Below are 19,581 nucleotides of genomic sequence, written 5' to 3' on the forward strand. Positions count from 1 at the left end.
CATTATTGCAGATTCAGTAAACATATTGATCATCAAATAATTTACTGACCCTACAGATTGCAGTTGAATCTACTGCATTTTACTTGGCGAATACAAAGACAGAAACTTGTTCATTCCCAGCAAAATATTGAAAACTAATATCATTAATGGATCGGCAAGAATAACTTATGAGACCACTTCAATCATCTAACTAAATGTTTAATAGACATTGACACATTGGTGTTATGTTATTAAACGACCTTTTTGAAAAACATTACTGTCGAGTACGAAATAATTGACTATTATTACTGTCAATAAATGTATGCATGATAGAGTAAATAATTTAGTAATTTTGCTGAAATGTATTTTATCGATTGACTGGTATACACTATCCAAATTATTTTACCTTTATATTTTGCCTAAAAATCAAGCCTTCACTACAGTCAAATTTAGGCAATTAAGATAATAGCGGCGGCCTTATTCTTGAAAACTCCTAAGGAAATTTTTGATTTCAATGCACGTTTCAAATCCGCTGTTACAATTTCAGTTTTCCTGCTCTGCTTGAAAACACCCTTATAATCCTTCCTGACTGCTTTGACAATTTCAGTACGGTTTATGAACATAAAACGTCACAATTTCAATACGCCCCATTTCAGGATCCAGGACTTTTCTACAAAACTTTTATAAGATTGACTCTTAAAGTACATTCCATTTTAAGAGTATCGTGCTGTCTTACAAATTGCCCACACTGTGCTGAAAATGTCACAACAGTAAAAATATATATAGTGACAAATTAATTTTTCATTTCAGATTTTAAGGTTTATATGAAAATAATGGACATGATCGACTGTAAATCAATTATGGTTAAATGCGATAATTGATAAACCAGAACATCCCAAACATTGGGTATCCTCCAACGCCAGTGTTAATGATATAGGCCACTGGTAATGCATGTTATGGTTAGCGTCCTACCTCTGTCTGAGTTTCTTAGTGATACATATTTCCAAAGACTGTCCCTATTTAATCCAGCTGGTCAGTTAATTATTTGTTGTTGTTTTTATTTATGTTTATGTGAAGTTATTATGTCAGAAATATACACTACACAGTCAACATTATGTGCACAATTTAATTGTATTAAATTAGTTAAAGTACATAATATCGGCGACGAGAAAAACAAAATTACTGAAGAACAGACACTACAGAAACTAATCAAAGCAAGAACGGTGGTCAATGTCCAATTTACACGAGCAAACAGATTATTAAAAGGCAACCCAACGGCGACAGAACTACCTGTAAAGCTCAAATATGTTACCGAATACTGGACAAAGTACAAACAAATACAAGATGAAATAGATTCACGCACAGATTTGGATGAGCTTAGTAGAGAAATTGAATGCAAATGCAAATGGAAGATGAATATTTACAGATTACAACTACACTTCAAGAAATGATGCTAGCTGTTGAACAGAAAAACTCTAACACCTCTTCATCTTCATCACCCAGTACACATGAATGTAACGCATGAGGGAGAACTAATTTCACACCATATCACCCAGAAGAAACTATCACAAACTTCATGAGAAGACTGGAAGTATTTTTGTATCTAAATAACCATAAATCATAATACCCACATTAGTAGTTAATATTTCCTCTAACTAGAGGTAACATCAGGGTATGTTAGCAATAAAAGTGATCCGGTGCGGAGACGGCAATCTCGTGTGGTCGAGCCTCGATGCAGTGAGTTGGGAGGGAGCTGGAAGGAGTAGTGATAAACAGTGTTAATGTTTATAATTATTTATTAAGCACATAGAATGATCATCAAGAGAACATTGGGTAATATGTCGTATCTTGAGTAAAAGCGATTGGTGTAAAACTGACTCAACTTGAAGAATCCTTTGTCTGAAACGATATCGGTCCAATAAGCTGGTACACCTCCGATCTTCGTAGTTGGAGAAGTAAAACGTAGTGTCAAGGGGATTTGAAAAGGTGAGTTCCTTTTTGTGAGACATGTTGCAAGAGAGCTGGAAGAGGTCTGCTGATAGTGAATAAGGGGTAGTGTATTTAAAGACAAGTTTGAGTAAAAACATATATTTTGATCTTAAGCTGTTGGAGAGCTTAATTTTAGATAAACTCACAGATTAACAAACACTTCTAACATTATTTTATTTTCATGAACTGAACAAGAATTGTGTATATAAAAACTAAAAAACAAAACATTGGCAGATGACTAATTTAAATCATTTAAATAATCAGCTGACAAAAGCAAGTAAAGACTATTTTAAATAAATTCATTTTACCAACATCCTCCCTTTCTTAACTTTTTTTTATGTCTTTAAAAAGCGTCTGTTGCGAACATATAAGTTTCCACCAACTTGTACCACATATCTTCGATCTCTTTCTTTTTTTATAACTTTACCTTCTACCCAGGGATCCCTTCTCTCTTGAGGTTTCCTTTGAACCCAAACAACTTGTCCTGGTATCAGTGGGGCGAGGTCTTTAGCTCCTTTGTCAAAATATGTTTTGTATGCATCTTTCTTTTTATCCCACTTTTCAATTACTTTCACAGGAACATTAGGACGCAGCAGATCTTCACAAGTGGGTACAAAGCTTTTAGTTCTTCTAGACATTAACAACTGAGCTGGACTCTTACCAATTTCTTTGAGTGGTGTATTTCTCAACTCAAGAAGAGCTTGCTGAAAGTCGCCTTTGTCTTCTCTCACTTTTTTTAAAATACTCTTAAATATCTTTACAGCAGATTCAACTTTTCCATTTGCCTGGTGGTGATATGGAGAGGAAGTAATTATCTTAAATTTCCACTCTTCTGAAAAATCTTTAAATGCTTGACTTAATATAGGGGTGCCACTATCACCAACTACAATGTCTGGAATGCCGTATCTTGCAAATAACTCTTTACAGAAAACAATCAATGATTCAGAGGTACATTTTTGTGTTTTCCTAATCTCAAAAAATGACGAATAGTAATCAGTCACAATAATGAAGTGAGTTGAGCCTTCTTGAGCAAAATCAACCCCGATTCGCTGCCATGGTCGTGATGGTGTTTCTTGAAGTAAGAGGGGTTCTTTCCGTTGAGTCGGTGCATATTTCTTGCATACTAAACATTTTTCAACCTCTTTTCTTATATCTCCTGCCATTCCCGGCCAAAAAAATACATCTTTTGCTCTCCTTATACATGATTCAACCCCTTGATGTGAAAAATGAATTCTATGGACTAGTTCAATTGTCATGCTACTTGGGATAACAATCCGCTCTCCTTTGAGGACAAGTCCGTCTTCAACTCCAAGCTCTTCCTTAAAAGGCCAGTAATTCCATAGCTCCTTGGGAACTTGAGTCTTTCTATTAGGCCAACCATTTATAATCACCGGTATAAGCTTCTGAAGCACGGGGTCTTTGTATGTGTGTTCTTTCAGTTGGTTTAAACGCTCATCCGTAACATTTATGTACTCTAAGGACTTACACTGTTCAAACTCCTTTGTCGAGCTGTTCATTGAGGTTTCAAAAATCATTACTGAATTGTCCTGCATACTGCATTCATACTTAGTTTCTGGGGCGCGTGACAAAAAATCTGCTAAAAGCATTGTTTTACCTGGTCGATAAACAACAGTAAATGTAAACTTCTGCAATCGCAGCAACATTCTTTGCAACCGCTTAGGTGCGTTGACCAAAGGTTTTTTGAAAATAGTCTCAAGAGGTTTGTGATCGGTTTCTACCGTAATATCACACTTACCGAACAAATACTGTTCAAACCTTTCAAAGGCAAATAGAACTGCCAGGCATTCTTTCTCGATCTGAGCATAGTGGCATTCTGTTGGATTTAAAGTCCTTGATATATATGAAACTGGCTTACCATTTTGCAATAGCGAAGCACCCAAACCAAACTGACTTGCATCACATTGCAACGTCACAGGAGAGTCCTTATTGTAATACTGTAGGGTTGGAGAGTTGGTCACCATGTTAACTAATTTCTTGAAAGCCAATGAATGTAATTCCTGCCACGTCCACTTAACATCTTCTTTAATTAGAGTTCTTATTGGAACTGCTACAGTCCTGGCAGAAATTTACTTAAATAATTGATAAATCCCAAGAACCTTTGAGCTTCCTCCTTGTTCTGAGGCTCTTTCATATTTGAGACTGCTGATATCTTGTCAGGATCTGCTTTCAAGCCATCACTGCTCAAAACATGTCCCATGTACTTAACTTCCTTCAGTCCGATTTTACATTTATTCATGTTGAACTTTATATTTCTTTGTCTAGCTCGCTCAAGCAATGCATGCAGATTCTTGTTATGGTCCTCTAAAGCTTGTTCATCTGTGTCTCCACTGCCGTAAACTACGACATCATCTGCAATCGTAAAAATTCCTTTTAGTCCTTCCAGCTCTTCGTGTACTCGCCGTTGAAATTCTTCTGGAGCTGACTTTACTCCGAAAGGCATCCTTAGCCAGCGGTACCTCCCAAATGGAGTCCAAAATGTCGTTAATTTGCTTGCCTCTTCGGTTAACTTTATATGCCAGAACCCATCTTTTAGGTCTAGAGTACTAAATATCCTGGCTTTTATAAGTTTTGGAGCAACTTCTTATATAGTGGGGACCTGATAATGTGACCGCTGGATAGCTTTGTTTAGTTGATGTGGGTCAATACAAATGCGTAACTTGTTCGGTTTCTTAACTACAACCATAGCACTGACCCATGAGGAAGGTTCCGTTACCTTACGTATTACACCTAATTCTTGAAGACGTTGTATTTCACTTTTTATCTCATCTTGTAAAACCAGAGGATATCTTCGAGGTGGAACCACTACAGGAACAACAGATTCGTCAAGTCTAAATTTACGTTTACCCTCAAAGCATCCTAGACCTTGACCAATGTCTTGAAAAGAAGATAGAATGGAGCTTGGATTTGGAGAATTCTTTAACTCAAAAACATCCTCATCTACTGCAATAAGCCCTAACCGTAAACAGTCTTGAGCTCCAATCAATGGAATATGCTTCGTATTGATAACTTCAAACGACATTCTTTGCTTAATATTCTTCCATATAACATGCAATGTTATTTTCCCAAGAGAAGCCTTTGAAGCACCACCATAGAAAGTAAGCGTTGTATTACTTTTTTGGAGGACTGGACGATCAACTCCAACCAGCTCCTTCAAAATATCGTAACTCATTACATTGCATGTCGCCCCGCTATCAAGTTGACATTTTAGCATTCGATTACCTTTCCTAAATGGGACTTTCAAATGGACGAATAGACGTTTTTTTGGAATGTCATCTTCCATTTCATATATGTCATTTTTGTCTACATAATCTCCAGGAATGGTATCTTCACAAGCAGAGCTTACTACTTTAATCTTTTCTTTTGCTTTAAGGCACATTTTAGCAAAATGATTGTTTTTTCGACATAAACTACACGCTTTTCCAAACGCAGGACAGTAACTTGCTCCTCTTTGGTGTTTCCCCCCACAGAATTTACACGAAAGAAGTTTTTGATCACTGTTTATTCTAAACGACTCATTAACTATATTTTCCGTAGAAGGTTCAGTCTCGTTAGTTCTACGTTCATTGATTTTTTTTAGCAAGATTACTAGCCTGCTCATCAGAAAGACATATGCTTGTCGCATTATCAAGAGTCAGATCTTTTTTTGATAAGAGCCGTTTTCTTAAGTCATTATTTGATAAACCTACTACTAACCTATCACATAAGAGCTGCTCTTCAATTTCAAGCCTAGATAAATTTGACAGTGACTCAAATTCACATTTTCCTATCATTTCATGTAACCTGTTAATATACTCTTTACAAGACTCATTTGGTGATTGTGTAGCACTATTAAACATAAAGCGCTCAAAAGTAACATTCTTAGCATTATTAAAATAATCATCTAGTCTATCAATAATCTCATCAACACTGGCCTTGTCATTGCATATTTTATTTATTAGCTGTAATGTTTTACCTCCAATGAGAGACTGGAATAAAGCTACCTGAACTTTTTTGCTTGTTATCTTGCTGCATTTTGAGCCACCACACGCTTCAGCCAAAGTTAGATAGTTGTTCCATTGGACCTTGAATAACATCCATTTCTCTGCTGCATTTGTTTTGTCCGAAATGTCAAGTGGATCTGGTAGAGGTATTCCATTCATTATTGTAATTCTTCTAATAACCTGACACCATGTTGGAGAGCTTAATTTTAGATAAACTCACAGATTAACAAACACTTCTAACATTATTTTATTTTCATGAACTGAACAAGAATTGTGTATATAAAAACTAAAAAACAAAACATTGGCAGATGACTAATTTAAATCATTTAAATAATCAGCTGACAAAAGCAAGTAAAGACTATTTGAAATAAATTCATTTTACCAACATAAGCTCTGCACATATTTAACAGATCTTCATGAGTTACTTCTGGAGATACGATGTATCGGCCAGTGACGTCTTGGTCTGCTGGAATATCACCACGTTCATCCTTTTCCGATCTCTGCTGATCTCGGAAGCGAAGGAATGCACAAAACGGTGAGTTGTAGTTGTGATCGCCGATGGGATCATCTCCTTCTTCCCACTTGAAAAGCCTTACCCCGCAATAGACACATTTGGTAGTATCCTTCAAACTAACCATCCTAATGAAGCCTCCTTCGGCAAGATGTTTGGCTGAAGGTGATTTGAGTTTCCAGTCAGTAAAAGTTTTCTCCCTCACTGCAGGATCGTTCAAGTCTATTAGTTTAGGGTTGTTTACACACCAATCAGCGAGTATGTGAGCGTTGGACTGAGTGCAGTAGAAACCGGGTGCATACAAATGATGAAACAAACACTGATGTGCCTGTTGTTCATCAATGGGTGGGAGTATTAAAATGTCACTAGAAAGTGGTGGACATCCCAAAGACTCGAGACTGATCACAGCTCGTTGATGATCCAGTATTTCTTCTAAAACTTTTGCCTTCTCATTTGAAGCAGCGTAAAGTAGTTGTGTACTGCAACAAATGTCCTGCAGTGCAGGAAGTAGAGATTCATACTCGACACTCCCTGTGTCAAATCCGATGCCGTGATAGTGTTTGCTCAGCCACCTATTATGTCCTTCAAACGCCGAGGTGTGCCATACTCCACAGTCAGGTCCAGTATATACTGATGTGCTTGTGTCCTTGGGCAATTTAAATATCCAATGTTGAGAACATCTTGAATCCAAGTCCAAAATTGTAAGCTCTTTGATTATAACCTTCTTGTTGTTTCCGACAAAAGCACTGAAATCTATTACTGCCTTAGCAATCATGATTGTGTTGCCCGCACCAACTGTAGGAAAACGTCTGAGTGAACTAACTGGAAGCTGTGGGATATATAGCCTTTCCCCCTCCACACTTACATTATTTTGCGAACCAAATTAGTGGAAGGATCGTATGTGAACGACTTGTCGTGTATGATTAAACAGTATGCAGTAGTATTGGAGGGAAAAGCTTCACTGGCTACAAACTCCAAACGAATATCGACCGGAGCAGACCTGAGGGATTCGTTCTGCTTCGAGCAATCAATTACAACTACAGGAGCGTGATTTATGAAACTGCTAACGTTCAAAAGTGGTTGTGAAGGAATATTGTAGTATGATTCCTGGAAACGAGTGTACATATCGTATAAGATTGCGTACCGGTTCTTACTGATATTCAGTTTTAAATCATCATAAGGATAATTTATGGAATTAAGATGAAGCTTAAGATTGGATATCTTACAGTGATCAAAACATGCTGCTGACTTTTTGATGTTGTTTTTGCGCTCTTTCTGGAACGCTACCATAACATGTCTAGGTTTTTCCAGTTGAGAAGCAGTCTTTACTGACCATGACTGTTTATCAGACAAAGGTAGGGAGGGATATTCATAGAGTTCCCAGCTTCTAAATTCTACAGGAATGCTTGTACCCCGTTCCAAATGGCGAAGCAAGGCGATCCTTTGTTTGTCACTCAGTGTAACGTATGGGACTCTCCAACACAGTTTTTCAAGTTTAACCTTAACGTCTTCAGGTGTTGTGTCAGTGGCACTGGCAGCAGTCCACAAAACCGCATTCTTATCCCCTGCGGATCTGATCAGAACCAGTTCATGACGACAGTTGACAATTACTTTTCTGTAATCTTCTGCAAACCCTAAAAGTTTACTCAGTGGTATGCAAAAACTGAAATTTCCTTCGGAATCCACTACATGTGATTCTAGTGTTGATGACAATCGGTCAACTGTAGATGGCCAGCCTGAATTTCCTAATCCCTTCAACACGGTCTCGTTTAGTGAAGCGTAACCTTTAAAAGTAGATGTTATACCAGGATTCTTTACGCGATCGATCTCTACACCATTGATTTCATACCGAATTTCATCGAACAAAAAGGCAAAAGCGTTTGTTGTAAATCCAGTTCTTGTAGGCTTAGCGTCGTCTTTAGTAAGAAGCTTTCCTTCGATGTACAAATAGCTCATTGAAGGGAGAACACACAGATCTTGTTGTTGTATAGGTATTCTAATTTCATCGTTGTTCTCAAGTGTGCTAGAAGCATATGGGAAATGAGTGTGGTATTCCATGTGTGATATTGTATCATCAAATGGAACACTTCCCAAAATGTTTAATATATCCATTACTGAAGTACTTGAAATCCTAACGAGCGTAAAAACCGTTGATTAGTACGTGTTAACCGCTTGGGTGGTTGACTAACACTGTTTACCCTTGGCTTGCGGGTGTCCAATAAATAGCCTTTGTTCTCTCTCTGCAGATTAGAAGCACACTTTGAAGGTGTGGGTGGGAAATAAACATAACCCATTGTCTATTTCAATCCTGTGACTCTTCTAATATGTAAACAGGTTGTTATACGTTCACCTCTGAAATCCACCAGTCTTTCGTCCTGATCAACAATCTTAAGCGTAATGTTACTAATGACCTTAGTGGTGATCGGCAGGTAAATGACGGAGTTTGGAACTTCAACCAGCTTATATCCGGGAGGTACAGAGGGAAAAAACTGATAGATGGTGTGCGCTTGTCGATTATTTACGTAGGACCCACTCGATATATTACACTCCAGTCTTATTGTGTTTATTTTAAAGATATCTACTACGTTCTTTGAGTAAATTTCATTCCCTGGCTCTGCAACTTCCTTTTGGAAACCCAAAAGAGATCCTACAGAGTTTGGTTGAGAGAAATCCACCTGTACAGTGCTCTTCATGGAGGTCTGTAAAGTATTATTGTTAGTCCCTAGGCGTATCCAATACTTTTTCTCAGACGACTGTGGTAATAGCTTAAACTTCTCCCTTATAAAGCTCTCAATATCCTGTACCTCATAAGTGCCGGTAGGGATTTTAATCACTTTCCCATTGTCAAAATGAAACATATTATTGGTTTCATCAATATTAGGTATCGAGTTGTAAGTCTCAAAGCTGAGAAGGCCAATCTCGTACTCACAATTTGGATCCAACTCAACCGGCGGGAAGTAGTCAACAGAGAGTGTAGAACTCCTACCCGAAAGTACAAACGTCAGAGACATGACTGGACGGGAAGGGACTAAAACATCTTATTTATAACAGATATTTATTAGGTTGTAGACAAAAAATATAAACACAAATGCCCACAGTTTTCACTCTTATTGTCTACATCCTGATAAGCAGTCTTGTTGTAGGAGACATAATTCCCCTTCAGATATTTGTGAAGTTCCAATGGTGGTGTAAGATCTCCGTAGCTGTCAAAGTACCTTACAAACTCCCCATTCTTCTTGTAGCAGACCCAATGTGTGCCGTGACCAGTGCTGTCGTCCAAGTTCACTATTGCAGACTCATTTTTCCACGGGCTTTGTGGTAGTTCATCCCGCATAAATACCCCTCTAAAGTGTGGAATCTTTAATTTCCTTGCCCAATACACCAAGTCAAAATCGTATAAAGCACGTTTGGGCAAGAAGTTTATAAGTTTTTTGGTTGCTTCTGGTATGGGGCCATGTAAATTCCGAGTCCCTTTTTGTAAGGTCTAAAAAACAAACCCTTTCCATTGCGTAAAGCGATAGCTTCCATGGTTTCGTTATGTCTCTGCAGCTCTCCCAGGCGTTTCTTTGCATCTTTGGCTTCAGTTATTGCTTTAGCCACACCAGCAGCCCCACCTGCCAAGCTACCCAGTGCACTCAAACCCGCGAAAATCGGCAATAATGGCAACACACCTCCTGACTTGGGTAATGCGAGAATGCGTTCTCTACGACGCAAATGGTCAAACGCAGCACGCTTTCCTCTTCGCATGGACTTGATAGCTTGTAGAGCAGACGTGGCGGCCTTTTTCAAACGACGTCTACCTCCATCTTTACTTTCCTTATAAAATTTCAGTCCTGAGCCCTGTACAGCGTCTCTTGCCCGTCGCAATATGTCGGAAAAGGTAAAAGGTTTGGAGGTTAGTTTCTTAGTAGCACTTCTCCTCTTCTTTCTGCAAACGGTCCTTCTACGTTTAGTGGTTGTACCCATTCCAGACTTGGCTTTGCGAGCTCTTCTCCCTCTCTTCACCGTACCCGCACCGAGCTTCAACTTTGCATTCATTGCACTGGCGACGACCCAGGAGGCGAGCTTCTCACCAAACGGTACACCTTTAGAGCTAAAACGTGTCCAAGCTTTGTCAGCAAGAACTCTGTCTGCAGCTTGACGACTAGGAAGATCTTTGTTCTTGCTATAAGCTATGTCGTGTTCTTTACATGCCCGATCCAACAAGTTAATTCCTTGATCCCCACGCTCCAGACGCTTCCTCAAATCTGACCCAGGGCCACAGTACTGATACCCGGGCAAGTGAAGTTCGATAGGCAAAGAGTCTATCCCGCGATTAAGTAGTCCTCGACCTCTCGAGATCCTGATCATACTGAGCTAGTGATATATCACTGAATCCTTATATATCACAGCAGCACTTTGTGTGTGACGCTTGTGGTGTAAGGATGAAATTTCAAAAGCAACGTGACACGTTCACTGTGGACAACTCAGTGGACAAACTGATCACCACTGACAGTGAAGTTGAGAAACATGGCAGCCTCCTTCCTCGGTCCATTAGGTCTATTGTGTGTGGACCGTCAAACTGTGGTAAAACCAACTTAATGTTCAGCCTTCTGACTGAACCGAATGGACTAAAATATGCCAACATATATGTGTTTAGTAAATCACTAATGCAACCAAAGTACAAGCTGTTAGAGCAAATAATTAGTAATCTTCCATATATTGGGTACTTCACATTTAACAACAGTGAAGAGGTACCGGATCCAGGAGAGGCAAAACAGGACTCGATAATGATTTTTGACGACGTGGCTTGTGACAAGCAAGATAACATGAGAGCATACTTTAGTATGGGTAGACATAGAAATGTAGACACATTCTATCTCATACAAACCTACACCCGCTTGCCAAAACATCTAATTAGAGATAATGCAAATCTCATAATTCTGTTTAAACAGGATGAGCTCAACTTACATCATGTCTACAAAGATCACGTAAACACCGATATGACGTTTGAAAAATTTAAAACGCTTTGTAGAGCTTGTTGGCAAAAGCAAAAGTATGGATTTGTAACCATCAATAAGGACTGTGAAATAAACAAAGGTCGTTATAGGTGTGGTATAGACACGTTCATTACTGATATATAAGGTCAACTGCTTGCCTTCACATGTTATAACAGTATCAGATTGGCTAAGAGAATGGACGTATATACTAGTGTCCCGACAAGAAAACGCCCTAGGAAGAAGGTTGGTAAAAAATTCAAGCTTAACTTAAAAACCTACCAACGACCACCGAGTAGAGAGCAGGCAATCAAACGAGAACTGCTGAGGTTGACCGATTCCGTTCGAAAGAAGTACAGACAACTAAGGAACAATGCTGAGCATGTAGAACAATTGTTGGAAGCCCAAGCCAAACCGCTTATAAAACCCCTACAAGAGACTTTGGAAACACGTCTGAATGACTCTTATAGATACATTAAGAAGGAAGAACCGGAAGATGTAAAAAAAGAAAACATTTTAATAGAAAAGATACAAAATGAAGAATGTGAAGCGGATAAGTCAATGGATATGTCTACACAAACACCTACACCTAGTCAAATACAAAAATACCTTAAACGACTTTCCGGCCCCTCATATAAGGACAAAATAGACTCCACATATGGAGTTAAACTCGATGGGAGAGGTAATATGACCATTGGCAGTTTAAGGATAAAGTTTACCAACTCGCATGTAATTGTAAAAGATCGTAGCTACGAGGCTACACCAGGACTCCTGGAACTTCTTTTCATGCAGGTTCCCGACAAAGCTTCCATTACACAACAAGACCTACAGTCTTATAAGGAGATACTGCAAGCTTCCAACGCCCATCGTCAAATGTATTCCGCAGAAAAACCTATAAATAGCAACAGAGGTAAAAAGTACTCAACTGTTATTTCAGTGCTGTTTCCACCAAAGTACAGTGTGGCAACATCGGCATCACCCTCTGGGAGTGGAATAACTGTGGAAAACATTGAACCGTATAAAAGCAATGCCAATCTACTGGTAAAACGACTTAAGACCTTAATTCTCTCGAAAGAAGCAGGTCACACAGCTCACAGTGAAGAAATACAATACATAATAGGTTTGTTAAAATTAAACGGAATAATAGCTTGACACAATGAGTGACAGATCAACTGAGGAGTCTTTGTCGGCATCCAAGAGAGGAATTGTCAACGAGCTGCATAGACAAGCCAGAAAGAAATTCGTTAGAAGAAAGGTTTTTGTACGCGGTATAGATGATTTGTGGCAAGCCGACCTGATAGAAATGATTCCTTATGCTAGGATAAATGGAGGGAAAAAGTATGTTTTGATGGTGATAGATGTGTTATCAAAATATGCATGGGCAGTGGCGTTAAATAACAAAGCTGGAAAAACTGTTGCATCAGCATTGGAAAGTGTGATTGAAGGAAGTGGTCGGATACCACGCAATATTCAAAGTGATCTCGGCACTGACTTTTACAATAAAGAGGTTAAAACACTAATGAAAAAACATGGTATCAACCACTATAGTACGTATAGTCCATTAAAGGCCTCAGTCGTTGAAAGACTCAACAAAACGATAAAGAACTGGATGTATAAAGAATTTAGCGTACAGGGTAACTACAAGTGGCTAGAATTACTTCCTAAATTGATTAAAAAGTACAATTTTAGGGTGCACAGATCGATAGGTATGAAACCAAAAGACGTCACCAAACAAAATGAACAGTTTTTGGTAAAAAAGTTAAATATGTCTAAGACTGGTAGTGTCGCTAAGTTTAAAGTAAACGACAAAGTGAGGATCTCAAAATATAAAACGTTGTTTGAAAAAGGCTACACTCCAAATTGGAGTACCGAGCTTTTTAAAGTAGTTCGTGTACGTCAGTCATCTCCCCCTGTATACTACTTACAAGACGAAGAAGGAAACGATATAAAGGGCGCATTTTACGAGCCTGAACTACAAAAAAACTAACTATCCTGACACATTTCTTGTTGAAAAAGTACTCAGACGTAAAGGAAACAAAATATACGTAAAGTGGTTGGGATTTCCATCTCGGTTCAACTCTTGGGTATAGTAAAAACGAGCTACACAAACTAGCTAGGACGTCTAACAGGATCAAGATTTATGTCAAACGCCTTGGTTTTCCCTCAGTGGGTTTAAATAGGCTAATATCATGTTCGTTTCACCATTCTGGTTTGGATATTGTTATGATAAACATATATTGTACAAACTATGATCAGAAGACACGTTATAGACAAGTTTGGACACTCTTTGTATCAAGAACAGAAGCGTCACTTATCTGATGATGAAGACGACGATGCGTATGTGTTGAGTGATGATGGAACCAAGAGGTTCAGAGCTGCAGTGGATCCTGACGTATCACGTCAAAAAGTGTCTAAAGGTTATCTAAATCGTTTCTATGTGAACAAAGACGATTTAAATGAGGTAGAAGAAAAGTTAAAGACCTTTGCTGTTAGCCTCGAAGAGCTCCATCAAGCAGTTAAGGATGTAAAAAAATCAATAGTCTCCATAGAGGAAACTATTAAGACCGACCTAAGCGACATAAAGGAAAAACAGGTATCCTATCACGATAGACTAAACAACTTACAAGAATCGGATAAGAAATCATCTAAATTAATTACAGAGTTGGATGATAAGCTCAAGACGCTACAAGACTCGGATAAAAAAACGTCTACATCTTTAGTATCTTTGGATGATAAGCTCAAGAAGCTGAAAGACTCAGATGAGAAAACGTCTACACGTTTGATATCTTTGGATAAAAAAATCAAAAAGCTACATGAATCAGACGAGAAAACTTCTGCATCGTTAGTATCTTTGGATGATAAGCTCAGGAAGCTACAAGACTCAGATGAGAAAACGTCTGCATCTTTAGTATCTTTGGATAAAAAAATCAAAAAGCTACATGAATCAGACGGGAAAACATCTGAATCGTTGGTATCTTTAGAAGAAGAGATAAAGAAACTGCAAGAATCAGATCTGAAAACATCAAAATTATTAGGAACCTATGATAGAAGGATAAACACGTTGGATGAATCAGATGTCAAAACTTTAAAATTGCTTACAAATATTGATGCAAAGCTCACTGTATTACTTACGACACCAAAATTATCTCTCTCTTAAAATATCCGCGCGGGCGCGCGACCTGTCTAGACTTGTTTTCAGTTCAGTGGATTTATCCTTGACGCCATCTGCATCGCAAGGTCGATGATCGTACCTGTCCAGACCTGCACTCCGTATAAAACCTAGAACTGGTTTGCTGGTTTAGCCAGTATGGAAGCGTCAGTGAAGCGGTCGGCACCAGTTCCGCGTAAAGATCTTTCGCGAGTGAAACGTAAACGTACTAAAGCTCCGCCTGCTTTACCAGTGCATAATGTAATATACTCCGATGTAAATACTATGGACATTGACCAGCTTCTTGCATCTTTAACTGGTGAGACTCTACAAGACGTATCTGATTCCGTACACACAACAGCAGGTGCGGTCGAAACAAATTACTGGACCCGCGAGTGCAGTCAAAATGTCAACGCAGTGGAAGAGGATTACGGTTCAAAGGATGTGGAAGAGTACCGGCCGGAACAACCGTCAATTCAGAAAACACCATCCAACTCGTCAACAACAAAATCTGCCACACGTGCTAGGTCGAGCCAGGTTTTTCGCCAGAAAGATCATCAAAGTAATCTACATGCCTCAATTTTGCCACAACTGCCGCCGCCGCCGCCGCCCCCTCCTCAACATTCGCAACAACTATTACCATCAGCAGCTAAGTTATCTTCATTACCAGCCTCAACGTCGTCTTCAGTGTCATATACGTCTTCGTCGTCAGCACCGACAACATCTGTGGCGAGTCACTCTCATAGTATACACCAGCCACACAAAGCAGCTGTGCGTTCTGATCAGCAGCCTAACTCATGGGAACCGCATCTTTTACTTAGACAGATTTATAAAGTTGCAAACCAGGCTCATGCAGCTGTTGGTCTCGATTCAATTAAAGACTTTTCTCCCTCTATTTGTTTGGTAAATAATCAAACCTGAATTGAATTGACATTTGAAGATCTTTTGAGTCTGCAAAGCTCTACAGTTCACCACTCTATCGACAAGTTTTACTCCGATGAAACTCCATTCAATCCGTTCTATCTACATACGGTCATATTAGAACAAAGACCAAATGGATTAGTATCATTTTGTAACTATCGTCTGAGAAACAAGCCGGTTAATCACAATTTGAATTCCGTTACACTTTCAAGACCTTCAAGTGAATCTGATATCATTCGACAGACTCCCAGAGTGGTTCTTCAAAATGATGGATGGATCTCTTTAAAACGGTTGTTCCCATCCCTTGAGAGCTACTTTAATATCCTACTTGAAATAAACCCAACTGTGCAGTTTCTGATCTCTCGTTACACACGGTATTTTACCAAACACTATAAGGTAATGGCTCTACTTTCTTCAAACACTACAAATGACTTGGCTTCAATGTCATTGGACAAACAACTCGTTCGCCACATTACAAGTGATTTGCCACGATTACTTTCTGACTTGAATGAAAGAAGGTTGCCTGCAGAGACTCAAGATTTTTGGTATGAACGGACGGCACTTAGAACATCGATGTTGCCGTGGATTGATAGCGAGGTTCGACGATTCTGTGTAGCAAACATTATAGAAGCTGTATTAGAGAACATGAAGTATTTGTCAAAATGGTAAATATATAATTGCTGTATTGAATGTATCTTATTGTAATATATATTTTTACTGTAAACTTTTGTTCCTTTATTTATCTCCTTTACCTTTAGCTAAGGTACAACAACAATATAATAGATGTCAATTTATTTGATGAGTCAGTTATACAGTGGTAAAACACTCATTGGTTTTGTTAACAAAGATTACTTTACTTAAACAGCTGGTCAAGATCTAATTATTTATGACACAAGACGTAAGCCTGTGTTGTCAAGACTTACTAAGTAAGGTGTATTAAAGTACAAGAGAATTCTTTTCTTCTTTTTTATTTAAAATATTAGTTCAGATGTATATATACAAAGGTCATATAAAGTTGACAGAACCAACAGTTCAACATAGTTGCAATATTCAATACAAGATGATAAAAGCAAAAAGAAGTTTAAAAAATAAATACTGAACGATCACAAGTATAGAGTATGTTTGACTCTAAATAACCATAGTTTACACATTTAAATATTCTAGTTAATCCGTTTAATTTTAAATAAATACATAGAAAACAAAGTTGAACACAAAACATAGTTACAATATTCAATAAAACATTAGATGATAAAACAAGAAAAGACATAACAACTACAATATATGGACTATGTTGAGTCAATTTTACACAAAGCACATGAAAAAATTCAATTGTTAATCTGTTATATTTTACACAGAACATAAAGTTGACAGGGTATTTAAAACATACAATATTCAAGTTAATCTCTACAAAAATACTTAGAATACAAAATTAATAAAAAAAATTTAAACCCTCAGAGAAGACAAACATCGATCCACAGGTTGTCAACCGTGTGATCATAAATCTAATAAGGTCTGTAAATTTCAACTCGCTTGAAAGAGTCGACAATTGATTCGTCACCATCACTGTCGTTGTCCCAGTCGTGTACATGGGTATGTTCTGTACATGAATCCAAACTGTACAACTGGAACAACGGTGATAGTACGCAATAATCGCACCAACTGCTTTCTTGCCTTAGAATATCTCTTACGAACCCACTGGGATCGACACCAAAGTGATGTACTGTACTAAAGAATCGCCAATTCAAGGACTGCCAGTGTTCTTTATAATCGTCAAGTGGATCGGAGGGTTCACACGTTTTTATAAAACACCTTTTACATAAACGGTACGTACTAGTGTTACCTATAATATGCTCATAGTATTCAAAAAATACATGGCCTTTATCTGAATACGATGGCCAAAACTCAGGGTGAACCCTACTGTGATGATGAGTCAATATAAGAAATTCATACTTGTCTAGTTGGTTGAAATTCAAGTATCGGTATTGAAATTGACTGCGACTAAATGGAAGACAATACCTGTGGGACATCCAAATGTGTTTGAGTCTCTTACAAACATCGCGTTTTATTGAGTTTGGCAGGATCGATAGTATTTCTAATTCATCGAGACTATCTATATTATTTATACTATCTATGGCTAGACAAGTCGACGTAAGAGTTAAATCATATAAAGTCATTGTCGTTGTTTTCATTGCTGTCCTCCTCAGCAGTAGGTTCTTCCGCGATCGTCCTAAGTTTATAATGCCCGTAGGGAAGCGTGTTGATTCGGTCATTAGTAATTACTCTCTTGTTGTCTGAAGCGGACAGAGATCGTTTAACAACTGTTTTCGTTGTAATCCTGAATAGCCGGCTTTGGATTAGATTGAATTCGGCTTTTTCCGGTTCAAATCCTTCGAACAATGTTCTTTTATAGTCTTCAAACGATAGGTAACGTTTCACGTAGGATGATTTTATACCCTTTGCTTTTTTAGAAGTGAACTCTATTTCACTTTCATCCGACCCATAGCGATAAATGTACATTTTAGAACGTAGACCGACGTACTCTTGAATTTGTTTTCCTAAACGCGATTCGTCTTTGAAACAACCGATTTTACCTTTGTTTGTGTCGTCTTTGAGCGGATGTCCTACAGGATATACTGACATATCCAGATATGCAGCAAGTGTGGGCTGTTTTAATACTTGGAAAAGATCGCGATCAGTGGTCAAGTGCAGCAGATAACTATCTGTGTCTGTGTACTGCAGCCTTAACTCTTTGTCTGTAAAGTGGTTACAAAGTACGTCTTAGTAGAACTGATACATGTGTACTTTGGACAAGTCAAGCACACACATTCCCGCATAGATAGGAGCGTTGAGGATCACCGTTTTTCTTTGCATGTACACAAGTACGATGTTTTGGTCGATTATAACATGTTCCACGAATTGAGGGTTCCGAATAAGCTTTTGCAATGTACTGTCTTTAGTTACAATTCTGACGTCGTGGTGGTTACGCTTGTTCATAAGCAACCTTCCGTAGTTCGCATTATTCATCAATTTGAATATGCTTTTGTAGAACTCGTTTGTCGACTTGGCTCTCATTTCCGCGTTAAAGTCTACAAACTTTTTCATAAAAGGTGATTGTGAAAACGAGATTGCTCTGTGGACCTTTGTTACAATCAATCCCAGTTTAACGGCCTGTTGAAACACGGAATAATGAGCTACATATTTCGTTTTATCTTTTAGTGTCGCAAGCAGCTTTTTGTCCTTACTTCCCGGGGGTGCTTCTAGCTCAGGCAATGGCGGAAGGTACTGCAAACGATCGTGAACATTATCAGGGACTTTAAGATCACACTCTAGTATGTATCCGGTTGGGTTATCCGAAGGGACACTGGACCAGTCTAGGTTTTCGGGTGACTCTACTGTGACCGTGTTTTCGCTGGAGTGTACGGAATATCTCAATCGGTGCCCAAAATAAGTCAGCCTGCACGGGTTTCCGAACTTCCAGGGGTCAAGCGAGGTCTTTACCTAAACACGGTCGCAATGGTTTTTGATTTTTTTAGGAGAAGGCTCAGAACTCTGTCCAGACTCGAAACACCAAGGTTTATTCTGTGAGGCTCATCATCACCAACTCCTAACTTCTGACGGTTTAAAACGATTTAAACTGAGGGACAACGTAGAGGGATCGGACCCCGAACGATAACGGCGAATACCGGCAAAGTCGATCAAGTGACGCGGGGTGTCAGGGGAGCGACCCTGGTTCCCAAACAATGAAAGTCGGTCAAATGACGCAGGGTGTCAGGGGAGCGGCCCTGGTTCCCAAACGATGAAAGTCGATCAAGTGGCCCGGGTGTCAGGGTAGCGACCCTGGTTCCCAAACCACGAAAGCCGATCAAATGGCCCGGGGTGTCAGGGTAGCGGCCCTGGTTCCCAAAACGATGAAAGTCGGTCAAATGGCCCGGGGTGTCAGGGTATCGGCCCTGGTTCCCAAAGCGATGAAAGTCGGTCAACTGGCCCGGGGTGTCAGGGTAGCGGCCCCGGTTCCCAAAACGATGAAACGGCGGGCTAGCGTCGAGGGATCGTGCC

At 39.0% G+C, this 19,581-nt stretch overlaps 1 protein-coding gene across 1 annotated transcript; it reads left to right on the plus strand.

Moving 5' to 3' along the window:
• The first annotated feature begins 11,654 nt into the window (after nucleotides 1-11,654).
• LOC129000231 (uncharacterized) lies at nucleotides 11,655-19,133 on the plus strand. Its single transcript, XM_054427186.1, has 4 exons — nucleotides 11,655-12,366; nucleotides 13,727-13,873; nucleotides 14,759-15,507; nucleotides 19,059-19,133. Exons 1-4 carry the CDS (start codon nucleotides 11,655-11,657, stop codon nucleotides 19,131-19,133), a joined length of 1,683 nt encoding a protein of 560 aa, XP_054283161.1.
• The last annotated feature ends 448 nt before the right edge of the window (nucleotides 19,134-19,581 follow it).

This window comes from Macrosteles quadrilineatus, unplaced genomic scaffold (assembly GCF_028750875.1).
Source record: "Macrosteles quadrilineatus isolate MER2022 unplaced genomic scaffold, UCM_ALF_1.0 Scaffold_8__2_contigs__length_117827958, whole genome shotgun sequence".
In the NCBI taxonomy this organism is placed as follows: Eukaryota; Metazoa; Arthropoda; class Insecta; order Hemiptera; family Cicadellidae; genus Macrosteles; species Macrosteles quadrilineatus.

Excerpts from the sequence above, each read along its gene's own strand:
- LOC129000231 (XM_054427186.1), top strand. The coding sequence starts at position 11,655 with ATGGACGTATATACTAGTGTCCCGACAAGAAAACGCCCTAGGAAGAAG. Across the intron at positions 12,367-13,726 it reads ACCTATAAATAGCAACAGAG|ACAAGTTTGGACACTCTTTG; the intron begins GTAAAAAGTACT and ends GACACGTTATAG. Across the intron at positions 15,508-19,058 it reads TTTCTCCCTCTATTTGTTTG|GAGAAGGCTCAGAACTCTGT; the intron begins GTAAATAATCAA and ends TGATTTTTTTAG.